Here is a 13,942-nt window from a genome sequence, read left to right as displayed (position 1 = left end):
TCCTGCCCCTGGGGGATTTTTATCCTGACCTGCTGCAGTTAGGTCTGGAATATTCTGTAAAGGCCCACACGGGTGGTAAAGGCTTGGGTCCTCAGCTTGTCACCATGGAAGGTGGAGGGTGGGACCTGGGGTGAGGCGAGGTCTTTAGGGACGTGCTCTGAAGGTGGCAGGGATGCTGGCTCCTTCACTTTCTGTCTCATGACCTGGCTGCAAGGTGAGGATTTCTGCCCTGTCTTCTCACCGTGGCGTGCTAGGCGGGCACCCCACCACTGATTCACAGCCTGGACCTATTTCTAGAGCACTGCTCAGCCAGCATTTGGCTGCCCAGGTCTCCTCATTACTATGGAACTGGCAGAGTCTTGGTGGGTAGGGATACCATTGGCACGGTTGCTGCAGAGAACCAAGAAACTTAGGATTGGGGGAAAATCCTCAACCAGGAAAGCTATCCATGAAGGACTGCAGCTGACACCTCCTGGAGCCGCAAAGGTTTAGAAGATTCCGGAGGAAAGGGACAAAGTAGTCTGCAATTTACTCTGAAATGCAGAAGGAATAAAGGTGGGTAGAAGAAGAAATAGAGGGGAAGACAGATCTGTGCAAAAACAAGATCTGGCAAAATGCTGACAGTATAACGCCATTGACAGGCTCTCAGAGCTCACCACCAAACTGCTTCTAGATCTGTTGGAAGTTTGAAATTTGTCATTAAACTCTTAAAAAAAATAATCTTCCAGACACACTCACAGGGTGGGTCTGGGGATGAGTTTGGATGGGAGCTTCCTCAGGAGGTGAGGCAGAAGCACCAGTTTGCCCTGGATCCCCAGTGGCCGCCTAGGAAGGCTGCTGAGCTTTCTTCACACTCATAGTGTGATAATGCTGAGACAATGGCTCTATGGTGAATGAGTAATTGTTATGTCAGCCAATACTGGCCTCATCTGTTTACTAAATGCTGGACTGCTCCTCTCACAGAGGATGGGGGGAACTGCTGGCATCCTCCTCTGCCTGGGAGGCCCTGTGTGCCACCCAGAAGGAAGTCTCCATGTCCTTTGGCTTGCTGTGTTATCTAACATACATCTGCTCTGTTTGTACTACGTCATGAGGTGTTTTGTAAATTTTTTTCTTAGTTATTATTTATTACAATTTATTCACTTTGTATCCCAGCTGTAGCCCCCTCCCTCATCTCCCCCTATGTTCCTCCCCTAGTCCACTAATAGGGGAAGTCCTCCTCCCTCATGCAATGCTTTTAACAGCATTAGGTGCCTTGGCACCATTAGGACCCTCATCTGTGAGGCCCTATGGCCCTCCTTGCTGGAGTCAGGCAGACTTGGAGCTCAGACACACACCACACAGCCCCTAACTGCCAGTGTGGTCATGGGGAGACAGGCTTCCACCATAGCCCTACATATGTGCCATAAGAAACACATCCAAGAAAGATGCTTGCCGTAGCACCAAACAAAATCCCAGTTAACACCTGCGGTTAATGAAGAGCCTCACAGTTTTATTTGTTAAAGCGGTCGTGCAGTCTGGCCCGGATATTTGCTAGCAGTGAGATTTAAAACTCCTGTTACTCTCTGCTCTGACAGGTTTGCGATTGTGCAATTCAGCCAAAACTGACCATGGCCACAGACATAGACATGACACTTCTCATTATGACAGAATCTGGAAGGGACACACACACACACACACACACACACACGAACACACACCAAACACACAAAGCCCTGAAACTGAGGCACTTGTTGCAGTCAGTGTGGTAGCGTGTTCACTCAGCAGAGTGTGCAAGGCATGCTGTAACTCAGCTGCTAGTGCAGGTTCAGGAGACACTGGACAGGCGGCCCAGCCAGTGTTAAGGGCTTCCACAAGGATTTCAGCCCCGCAGGGAAGCGGGTGGCGAGTGTGAGTTCAGTCCCGGCAAGTGCACAGACGTGGACTCTTTTCTTTCTCGTAAGACAACAGTGCTGCTTTCCTGGAGGAAAGCATTTAAAAACTCGAAGAAAGAAACTTGATTCCATTAACAGTATTCCAAGGATGGCGCCACGTCTGTTTGTATCTCAGTGTTTTTTGTTTTTGTTACTAACTTTGCCTGAGTAAATGGAGCACGTGCTCATGCTGCTTCTGCTAGACATGTTTGCAGCGTAATGTTTATCAAGTGGGTAGCTTCGCTCTCAGGCAAACACCCACCTTTCTCCATTAGAGAGGCGCCTCAGCTTGTGAGCGTTCAGGGCTCTCTTGGCAAATAGGTCAATGTCTGCTTCTTTTTTCTCTCCCATCATGAAAGGCCAGGTGATTGAAAATACAGGGGCCAAGACAGCGTTAAAGGGTCATCTAGTGTCCGCACACTTTCATGGAGGGAAGAGTTGGGGTGTGTGTGTGTGTGTGTGTGTGTGTGTGTGTGTGTACACATGTGTGCTCACAGCTTCAGATAGGCCTGGTTCAAGGTGGGGAGTCAGATGGAAACTTATTTCTGTATGGCAACCCAGCTTTATTGGCCAGGAAGTTCACACCTAGAATCCTAGTATCCAGGAAGCTGTGGCAGGAGGATTGGTTCAGGTTTGAGGCCAGCCTGGGCTATGAAACATTGTCTCATAAGTAACAACAAAAAAACGAGAAGATTAATTGTGGGCTTTGGACTACTGATTTGGAGGCCAAGAAGTCCCACACTGACTATTCAAGTCAGAAAATGAGGAAAATTGATGATGTTCAAGCTGAGCCCAAAAAACCAGGGTCCTCTCAGGATTCGGGCAATTTGATAGTCTAGGTCTATGGTATAAGTTCTAGAGTCTGAAGACTGAACCTGGAACTGTGATGGCCAAGGGCAGAAGAAATGGATTCTGACTCCCAAAGTGAATGGGAACCCCCTTTTCTTCTTCTGTGTGTTCTGCTTAGCCTCTAGGTCCCACAGACTGAATGGTGATCACTCATATTGGTGAGGGACAGTCTTCCTTATTTGGTCCATGGATTCAAATGGAGGTCTCACTTGGGAAAACCTTCAAGGCTCACCCAGAATTCATGCTTAACCACTGTCTGGGTGGCCTGAAACCCAGGCAGGATGATACAAAATTACCCACAGCTTTGCTCACAGGCTCCTGCCTCAACTCACAGAAGAAGCCAGAGCCTAGCCTGGGATTCCACAGCTCGGGTGGTCGTTCCAATGCTCTTGGTTCCGTTAGTTTGCCTCTGTGCAGCCCACAGACTCTCGGGAGTCCCTGCCTGTACTGTAATTCTAGGAGCCATTCACTTTCCATGGATGGAAGAGACAATGATGAAAACTACTGAAGCAAAGCACCAGAACCCAGTTGTACCAACCTTTGAATGCTTCTTTAATCCTTTTATTTTTCACATTTGTTTACTCTATGCTTGCCACAACATGTACATGGAGGTCAAGGGACAACTTGTGAGAGTCAGTTCTCTCTTCTGCCATGTAGGCTCGAGGGATCAAACTCAAGCTCTTAGGCTTGGTGGCAAGCAATCACCGTGACCAGTGAGCCATCTCACTGGCCTGTTTCTTCACCACAGCGTGCTTGGTTCAGTACCACTTAAGGGCACTTTGATGAAACAGAAGAAAAATTATTTAACAAAACCCAACAACCCCTAAGTATGCATTATTTTAGTTCTTTTGAGGTAGAATCTCATTATATAGCCCTGGCCGGCTTGAATTTGGTATAGACCTGGCTGGGCTCAAACTTACCGAATTCCTCCCCCCCGCTGCCTCCTGAATGCAGGGACTAAGGGCCTACATTGTCTTCCCTGGCTCATTTCAATAGTTTGTGCAGCAAAATAGGAAGTGTGCATAAAGCTTTTGGGAAGAAAAACAGAGAAACAGTGCTTCCGGAGGAGGGTTTGTGTGTGACTGCTGAACTAGCTGTTTTTTTAAATTGGATGCCACTTCTGCTCCCTCCTGCCTGAGTGCTATGGAGGCCCAGGTCCTACTTGGCTTTTGAGATCAGGTAGCATCAGGTGCCTTCTGGTAGGATGGCTGTAGATCTGTTTTTATTGTCCAAGGAACCAGCTATGACTTGTCAGGCTCCGATATCTGGCAGACATTTTTTTTTTTTCTGAAAGTAAATAAAGCCTGTCATTTCAAGAGAAACAACTGGCAACGTTTGTTGACAACATGAGAGTATTTCAAGTCTCACCCCAGCTCCTGCTCCAAGATATGATCTTTCTACTAGATCATTTACCTCTCTCTGACTGGGATCAAAGGCTGGTGATAGTGCTCTGTCCTTTGTCTGGGCACGAGCACACCATGAGGCAACACTGAAGTGCTTTCTCTAGTGTCTGGCCTGTGTCAAGTGCTAAACTGAAGCTGGTTTCTAGCAAGTAATGTCGAATAAAAAGGATCGTAATGTTTTATATCAGATTTAACCAAATATACCAGCTGATGAAACCAATAAGCTGATGATCCCCAATAAGATACTTCTGAGAGGTAATTCACAGTTCTTCATAACAGGAAACAGTGAAAAGCAATGGGGCCATCGTGAGGTCATAAGAATCATTTAATACAGAATTTTAGGAAAAGCCCTCATCTCTCTAGGAAAACACACAGGACGATGTGTAGTAGCTAAAATACCTACACTGAGACAGAATACCCTTAGACTTACTCTAAAGCTCATGGCTTGTGCTAACTGAGATTTCGCAGTGCTGTGATAATATGCCTATGAAAAGCATCTTAAAGGACAGAAGGTCGACTGTGGTTCATGGTCCCCGAGGGTTTGCTCCATCATGGCTGTGAGGGCATGGCAGAGATGAGCATTTCTCAGCATGACAACCAAGAAGTAGAGAGAAAGGGTACTGGAAGCAATAGGTCATGAGATAAGCCCCCAGAGGAGGTCCCCATGACCTCTGTCACCCAACAAAGCCCCACCTCCTACAACTTTCACTGTCTTCCAATAATGTTATCCTACTATGAAACCATCAGGGGATTAGTAATTCCTCTGACTAGGTCAGAGTTCTCATGCTCTAATAATCCTCTTTGGAGACCCACTTCCATACAGATCTGGAAGTGTTTATTAACCCAATCAAGTTGGCAATCAAGATTGTCATCACAATGCAGTTCCCCACAGCACCACCGCCAATGTAAACAAGGCCATCTGTGTCCTGACAGGCTCTAACACTGAATGATGACCCCATCATTATGCCCTCAGCATCGCCTCTCAATTCACCAGACGAGTTTCCGAAATGGAAGCCCTCCCCTCAGTGCTTTGGGTGGTTAGTGTGAACTCACATTAAATGATGTTTTGGCACAGACAATAGTGAAAGGTGGAGAAGGGAAAATGAAGCCAAAATAGACTGGGTAATAGCATGCTGATGTTGAAGGGAAGGCGGGAAGGGAGGAGTAGAAGGAAGAGTAGGTGGTAGAGGAGGTTGTGAAGAATGGTGGGTATCCTGGAGGGTCCCGGAGAAGCTCTTTGGAACTGTCTGAAATGCTTCCGGGGCTCCACAGTAGTTGGGCCCATGTTGTATGAGCACAGCTTCATGCGGGGCCATCGAAAGCCCGTGGAGCCTCCACAAAGCCTTGTGAGGGCAGACTTACTCCCTGGGGGTCGCTTCTGTGTCCTTGGAAAGGTGTTTGTCTATAAATGTGCTCTAGACTGCTCTCCTCAGGAACGGAATGGTGATATCCATGCAGGAGCCTGAAGGCAGCTAAGCTTATCCTTGCACCTGCCTCTCTGGGGAGGAGGGAACTTTCTCCCTGAACACCCCCCCCCATGGTGGAGAGTGTTTCCACTTGCTCGTCATCAGCTTAGGGGAAAAGTTGCTTCTCTCAGTGAGAGGGGCGTGTGACAACAAGGAAGGGGCATCATACAGACTCATAATTAACCTGAATACTCTCCCTCAAGACATAGCTACGGCATCAACAACCTGCCTGCCAGTTTCAGTCCAGGAATCCTGATTGCTCTATCAGTTGTTATGGGAATGAACCACACTACTTCCTAAAGAATTCATTATTCCAACAAATCTATTTTTTTTCACTAGTTATAGGCCATCCAAATGAACAGTTCATACATGAGGGATGAGAGGCCCCAAGGAGCAAAGCTGGTGATTAGCAAAGACTTCCTCCAGGAACAGAAAGTTAAGCCTGACCTCAACTTATGGGAGAGCAGCTATCTCCAGTGAAAAGACTGCCAAGAAGGCCAGCTCAAGAGAAGACAGGGCGTAGACAGAGTTGGAGCCAAAGACTGACCTAGGGGTGTAGCACGAAGTCAGGTCTGAGTGTGCCCTGTGGTCCTCTGAGGGTCCCATGCTCTGTGTGGCTGCCTAGGCTTACATGCTGTGCTCTTTGACTCTCTAAAGGGCACAGGGTTTCACAACAGGGGAGCTGAGGCCTTTAGCTATGGCTGTCACCAAGAGGCAACATTTGACAATGTACTTTCAAGTCATAAGCCGTGAGTTGTAGCAGTGGGAAAATTGGAAATAATATTATCAGAGGTGGTGATGACAACCAGAAACTGTGCTGTATTATTGTTATTGTCACATTATTAAAACAATATGATAATGAAGGGTTCCTATTCTGAGTTTCTAGCTAGCAACTCTAAGGAGTTTTCCTTTCCCTAATTTGGTCTCTAATATAAAATCTGAACAGAGACCAGAATATATACATACCTAGAAGGTTTCATGCCTAGAAAACAGATTATTAGAATTTTAGTAAGCCATAAGCAGAGCCGATTTTCCTTCGAAATTATGATAACCAGTAAGGGTTAAGAAACACATTTTTGCTTCCTGAGAAAAATACAAAGCAGGTGTGGGAAGAGATGATCCTGTCCATGGCTAAGGGCTACCAGAGGCAAGCGAAGAAATCTAGCAAGACAGGAAGCCTCAGGACGTCTCATGGACACCTGCTGTTCTCAGCCAGAGCTTTCCCTTGGTCATCTCCCATGAGGCCCTTCAGCAGCTACTAGATCTCTGCGGTCAACATGGCCACCCCAGAGAGCGTTCCTGTAGTGTTACCCACTTGATTTCCCAAGGTTCTTTAACCCATTAGTAACACTTCTCAGGGGATTTATCTGTTAATTACTCTCTCCCCAAGGATGGGGTGTCCTCGGTTCCTTCCCTTCACGGTCCACTCAAATAGCTAATGTGTGAGGCTAGGAGCTCAGGGTGACAGCGCCTGTAGCCTGTGCTGGAGCGGGAGAGCCTGGCACAGGACTTGGAGTCAGAGACCTTTGTCTCCAGTGGGCCACCTGAATGGTTTTGACCAACTTCTCAGCTTCTCTGGGTTTCACTCTCCCACCTGAGAGTGAGGGAGGTTTACCTAGAAGGTCCCAGGGAGGTACCCTAAAATCAGCACACACGATGAGAAGATGATCTGGTTGTATTGCTCTGGGAATGATGCCATTGTTTTCCCATTCATGAAGAGGTTTCTAATTATAAATAGGTAAGGTGTGGGTACTTGCTGACTATATATTGAATGATAAAAGAAAAACGTAACTTTTGGGAAGTATTCTGACCACATGACATGTTTTGGAGAGGGCTGGTGATCGAAGATCTTGAACATTGCTGGCAAGAGCTCTTGCAACTAAGCCACATCCCCACATTTTAAACTGTTGAGTGATCAGTTCAGTCCTGTCTACAAGTAAAGCTCATGTCTAACCATAGCCTTGGCTAAGTCCCTTAACTTTTCTGAATGTTGGCTTTCTAGTCATGTGAGAGAGATGGAACAGGCCTGGGCCACTAAACTATGGCATTGTTTAAGGATTATCTGAGGCAGCTTGGAGCATGGCAGGTGCTCTACTAGGACATTAAAGAAATGGTGTGTGTGTGTGTGCGTGTGTGTGTGTGTGTGTGTGTGTGTGCGCGTGTGCTTTTGGGGATCAGATCCAAGGTTTCAAGGTTTCACACACACTAAGCAAGTGCTCCGCACTTGACGTGCACAGCCAGCCCCAATCTAGGCTGTTTTTATGGTGAGCTGTGCAGGGTAGAGTGCGTGGTGAGGGAGGTGTGTTTTCATTTGTGGTCACCGCACTGATAATGTAAGAAGAAGAAGGTTGGCAGTCAAATAGCAAAGGTGGGCATTACCACACAGCATCCCCTGGGCTTTGTACTGCACTGTGAGCTAGCGCCCTACAGCCCCGCCTTTTCTACACCAGCAAGCAACAAGGAAAAAAATTAAATTGCATATTTATGCACGCAACCATCTGGAAACCTCAGGGGTATTATTCTGATCAAAAAGAGAAACATGATTTCAAAGCAGGACAGAATGAGAGATGAATATAATTTTTCTGCTATTATAATATTATTAGCAACTATATTAGAAAAGTTGAGAGCTGTTACTCACCCATCAGGAAAATAATTTTACATTTCCTCAAATCCTCCACGAAACCTTTAAAAGAAGAATAATTTAAGTTATTGGCAAGAAATACTGCACTAAAGTCCAGGCTCTACTCATATTCTGTAAACCTACACCTTCTAGCTTGGTTTAGTAAGATGAGTTGAGTCCATGGGGAACAAACAGGCTGTGATAAACAGATGGTAATGACTGCTTTGGCCTTTTCCCTACACCCAGGCAGCACAGTCTTATTTAATACCGAATACCAATTTTAAATGTAAAGCTGACGCCATCAAATAGTGTCACTCACCAAGAGAGCAACTCTTTTGCCTGTAGTTTTTTCTTCTTTTAAATTTGAAACAGGGTCTCATTGTATGCCCCAAGCTGGCTTCAAAGCCAGCTGGGTTTCCAACTCTTCACCCTTTTGCCTCAGTTCCTGGAGTGCTAGGATTACAGGTGTACCTCACACCTGGCTGGAAAGCCAATCTTAAATTTTGTGTTTAAGTTTTCTTAAATATCTGTTCTTATTTTTTACTTTAAAAATGTGATACTTTTATTTTTAAGGGATATATGCACACATGAATTCATTCCCATTCCTCTCCCTGATCCTCCTAGATCCACCCCACCCTGACCCAATACTTTGCATTTGCAACCATCTTGTTTAATAAAGGAGAAACTGACACACAAGTAAGCTGTCTAGAAGGAAAAAATAGTTTACAGTTACAGCAGACAACATCACTTTGTTTTAAGTTGTGATGTAAAATTTCCTTTAAAAATATCTCTATTTAATAATCACAATTCAGTTTGTGGAACAAGACTAAATGAGTAATGAAGATAATCAATAGTACATCACTGTAATCATGACAGTGAAAACAAGGAAGGGCTGAAGTTTTGGAACCACTGCTTTAAGGGAAAATGATCAATGGTAGGAAAAGTCTGAAAACACCTGCAGTTAGTGGGATCCTAAGAGGTTTCGGATTGCCACGTGTTGAAATGGGACCCTCAGGAGCAAGTGGCAAAGTGTACCTTTCTAGTCCCATAAGCAACAGGAGGTGTATGTGTGTGTGTGTGTGTGTGTGTGTGTGTGTGTGTGTGTGTGTGTGAGAGAGAGAGAGAGAGAGAGAGAGAGAGAGATTGTATTTACACTAGGGTATGGAACTCGAGGTTTCACACATGCTAAGCAAAAGCTCTACCACTCAGCTATATCCCCAGCCCTTAAAAGTCACATCATTTTTTACTTTATGTGTTTTTCCTGCTTCTATGTCTGCACCACATGGTGCCTGGTGCCCACAGAGGCCAAAAAAGGGTGTCGATCTCCTAGAACTGGAGTACGGATGGCTGTGAGCCTCTGTGAGGATGCTGGGAGCTGAAGCCAGTGCTCTTACCTGCGGAACCGTTTCTCCAGCCTACCCCGGTCCTGTGGTTTTTACTTTTTAATTTGGGGTGGGGTGTCACTAAGTGGTGTAGGTTAGCCTTGAACTCACTCTGTAGCCCAGGCTGGCACTGAACTATGGATATTCCTGACTTGCCCTGCCGACCGGCTGGGGTTACAGGCCTGTGCCATGGGCCCAGCTGGTGTCTGGAGTTTTCTGTTAAGGTCAGATTCACAGTATTCCTCACACACTCTGCAGCTTTTCTAAGCAACTCTGAATGTATTTGCAGTTTAGGAAGGTGGCTGCAGTCTTGTGGTCATTTTCTCTTTTCAGGAGAGGTCAAATGGTTATACCAATTTCAGTTTAAAACTAATTATTTTTTAGTCAGTAATCCTATTCATATGATGTAGTAATTAGCAAGTATATAAATAGTTTTTAGTGACTTGGGAACAAGCTGCTATAACAGTATGTCGGAAAGCGTGATGATGTTTGAATACCCACAGGTTCTCAGCTGGGTAAAGATAGGGTACAGACAGCATACTGCAGTGAGGCAAGCTGGAACGATAGCCATGGGGGTAGATAAGTCGTAGAGTTTTAGAAGGTTCTAGTTTTCTGCCGTAAATACTTGTGAGTGGGCACACTGATCTTCTAACCTGGAATCAGTGCAGCAGCCATCATCCCACACCCAGCTGAGACAGAGCTGGTGATGGGCAGGGCTGAGAGGTGGCTGTTACAGCGCCAGCTTCTCTGCCTTCCCTGCGGATCACCACAACCATTTGGTGACTCTTATTTTCATGTATTGCTGTTTCTATTCTCATCGGATAACACTTTCTCCAGCTCTTCATGGATCAATGGGGAATTAGGAGCCAGGGTTATTTAAGAAGCATAATCACTTATGTGAGTTACAGCCAATACCGAAAACCTATTTCCACAAACCATAGCAACTTCTTTTTAAAACCAAGTAGACAGGACAGAGTGTATTAATCTAGGCAATTATGAAACTCATTTTTTATAAACACGTATATTCACAGTGTTTGATTTATTTTCAGTTCTCCAATCTAGCTAGCATGGAGCGGATATTTTAGTTTTTAAGTGACTGTTTTTAAGACAGTCTCATGCACCCCAGGCTAGCCTCAAACTTACTATGTAGCTAAGAATACTCTGGAACTCCTAAGTCTTCCACTTTTATATGCTGAGTACTGCAATTACAGTGTGCGCCATCACAGTGAGGTTATGAAAACCTAGATGCTGAACCCAGGGCTGTGTGTACGTTAGGCAAGCATTCAGTAGCCATTTGAGAAACTTTTAACATGATCAAAATGACAAAATAGGTTATGTGTTGGGTCGGCTCCCAGTGGGACACTGGAGTACAGCTACTGGTATTTCGGAGAAAGAATTCTGTTTCCAACTCAATTAACAATAATTGTTCCTCAGATGAACCCCGTTGGCTCTGTTACCTCCACTGTGAGGCTTTTATGTTCCAATTAAGTTTGAAGAATATTGAGCTGAAGAACATTGCTCTTTGCCCTGAGGCCTTGCTGTAACACTCGACTTCCAGGGGGATGGCGCAGTGAGTGCATCCAGAACGTCCTGACCAGAGCTTCTGCTCCCCACCGAGCATCTTAGGAGTCGGGGTCTCCAGGCAGTTAGGAAACACGTATCTGAGTAATGATTCCCTTTGGTTCCTCATGGGGACCAAGAAGGCAGTGAGCCACAGAGTTCCATGTTTGCTGGCCAGGGGAAGGGACTCTGTTGCTGTTGTGTTTAATTTTCATTGGTGTTAAATAAAGCAGGCATGTTAGAAGCTATGTGGTCTGATTAGCAAAAGAAACTTACCTCCCACGATGTCCTCTCCAAATATATCTAGCTGGTCCTCACCCTGTTTTTAAAATAATGACAGCATTAGATGGTAACATTAATAGATATGGCTAAGCTCCTTGCTCGCATCAAGTGCTTGACATTTGAAACAACTCCATTAAAGGAAGAACTCCCAGTCACTAGTACAGATGGGTAACAGAGAATTCCAGGAGTTACAGTGTTGAAAGCCAAGCAGTGGTAAGGCACAACGTTCAAGGGTAAACTTGGGCCGTCTGCCCTCAGAGTCTGTGGTAACTGGTACAGAATCCAGTCTCATTCTTTCGGTGCATAAATTATCTATGGGCGGGAAAGCCTGCTTCAAGAAGACAGACGCCTTCAATGCTAGGTGCTAATGGACAGGCATGGTCATAGCTATTTTATAAACACCCCATAATTTAAAGCTGAGGTTGGCAAATTTTTTCAGTAAAGGGCCAGGTAGTGTGAGTTTCCTCATAGTTACACGTTTTACATTATTGGTGTAAAAAAACTTGGGGATCCTGTCCCCAAGTTTATCCTTTAACACTCATATTTTACCTTTGGCTAGGTGGTCTTTTTCCATATAGAGTAGCCCATTGTATTGGGGGTGCTTATGAAGATTCATCTGTTGAGAACTCTCTCACCACCACCATCTGTCTTATTTTCCTGCTTTCTTACCTACAGGTTAGCATGCGTGCAGGCTAGTTTAAACTGTCAACTTGCCACAGCCAAGAATCAGCTCCAGAAAGAGTTGTAATAGAAATCATCTAGATGGGTTGGCCTATGAACATGTGTGTGGAACTGCCTTCATTCTTGACTGCTCAGTCAAGTTTAGTCTGCTGTGGGCGGCACCACTTTCTAGGCGGCCCTGAGCTATCTAAGAATGAAGAAGGCTGGCTAGCTAGCCACGGGGAGCCGCGTGGCATCCGTTCCTCTCTGCTCTTGACTGTGGATGTGAAGCCATAAGATGCTGATGTCTCCTCAGTGGACTGAAGCCTGGAGCTGTGAGCTGAAAGAGCACGTTCCTCTCCGAAGCTGCTTTCAGTCAGGGTGCTTCATCACAGCCACAAAAATGAGGCTAGAGTACCGCATACAGAAGCTCCTTTCCAGGGAGACGAAAAAGTGACTTCCGGCTATCTAAGGATACACGCTAACTTAAGTGTGTGTGCGTGTGTGTGTGTGTGTGTGTGTGTGTGTGTGTGTGATGTTTTTCTATTTCTGCACCTGTCAGTATATTCTGGAGAAATTTCTGTCAGTTCAGAATGCTCTCAGCATAGTGTTCTCGGTTGCACAGTATCCTATTGTGCTGTTGGTGCAACAGTTAATTTTTAACCTGTGCTTTATTGATGGGCTGAGCTGGTCTCACTCTTTACTGTTTTAGGGAAGGTGGCTCAGTGACTAAGTTCATATGAATACCACATCACACACACATTCCTGCAGGGTGAGTTCTAGGATGGCAACTTTAATGTGGCCACACATTAACGTATTTATAATTTTAATAGATTTTGCCAAGTGGGTCTCCACAGAGGCAGCAGTGTTGTGCCAGGACAGCCTCCATGGCACTTTCCCTAGGCTTTTGCCTTTAATTCTCTTGCCTGCTAGAGCCTGTGAAATGAGGTCGCCTGGTTACACGGCCTCCCTTCGGCAACCTGCATGGAATGAGAGCCAGGCCTTCACCACCTGGAGCAGCTCCGAAGGCTTATTCCCACCAGCAGAGCAACCATGGTGGGCGCTGGTGATCTCCCGTCGCCCCTCCTCCCACCCCTGGCCTGTGGTGCTCAGGATCGATCAGTCTGTGCCTGTGAGCGGGCATAACTCCACAGTACACGTGGTTCTCTGGAGCTCCCTCCAGGGTCAAGAGAGCTCGGATGGAGCAGGACCATAGTTCTGAGTTTTTACTCCTGCACTGTCCTGACAGCAAAACTCCTTACATCCTCGCATAAGAATTCCCAACTCAGGCTCAGTGTCTAGGGAAGCCAGCTTCCGGGCTCACCTGGAGCAATGAGTGTGCTTGTCTAAAATGAACACACAGGAGGAGACACTAGCAGTGGTTAGAGAATGGCTGCTAATCAGAATCTGCCCTCCACGGGTCAGGTGTTAAACACATCCAGGTGAAAAGAGGAAGCTGAGTTCACACCCTCACCCTTCCGTATGTTAGACTACAGGATGACACTGACAGGCTGCCATGGTAGTGTGTCTTGGGAGTTTGATGACAGTTCATCTGAGTTCCTAAAACAATGGGCCACATTGCAAAGGGCCTTCCCCACCTCTCGCTGACTTCTGGAGTCTGATCTGTTTTATCCCCAGCTCTTATTCACAGCTGTTTATCTGTTTTCCCAACACTTTAACTGAACCCCACTTTATTTCTCTCAGTGAATAGGTTTCTGAGGCATAGAAGGAACTGTCATTTGTTCTTAGGCATGCCAGGCACAGTCGTGAAAACCCCGATGAAGGAAATGTTTGATTGGGATACTGT

General features: G+C 45.9%; 1 protein-coding gene across 2 annotated transcripts in view; it reads right to left on the bottom strand.

Moving 5' to 3' along the window:
- The window catches only part of Ak5 (adenylate kinase 5), a 178,303-nt gene that overhangs the window by 22,494 nt on the left and 141,867 nt on the right, over positions 1-13,942 (bottom strand). For both annotated transcript variants that reach the window (XM_060392486.1, XM_060392487.1), the window contains exons 9-10: positions 11,470-11,512; positions 8,270-8,314 (exon numbers count right to left, since the gene is read on the bottom strand). In XM_060392486.1, the coding sequence (XP_060248469.1) occupies positions 8,270-8,314; positions 11,470-11,512 (88 nt within the window). The remainder of the gene's footprint in view (positions 1-8,269; positions 8,315-11,469; positions 11,513-13,942) is intronic.

Source organism: Meriones unguiculatus, chromosome 10, assembly GCF_030254825.1.
Source record: "Meriones unguiculatus strain TT.TT164.6M chromosome 10, Bangor_MerUng_6.1, whole genome shotgun sequence".
Lineage (NCBI taxonomy): Eukaryota > Metazoa > Chordata > Mammalia > Rodentia > Muridae > Meriones > Meriones unguiculatus.
Note: the sequence above shows the minus strand (reverse complement) of the source record. Positions and strands in the feature narration are given on the sequence as shown.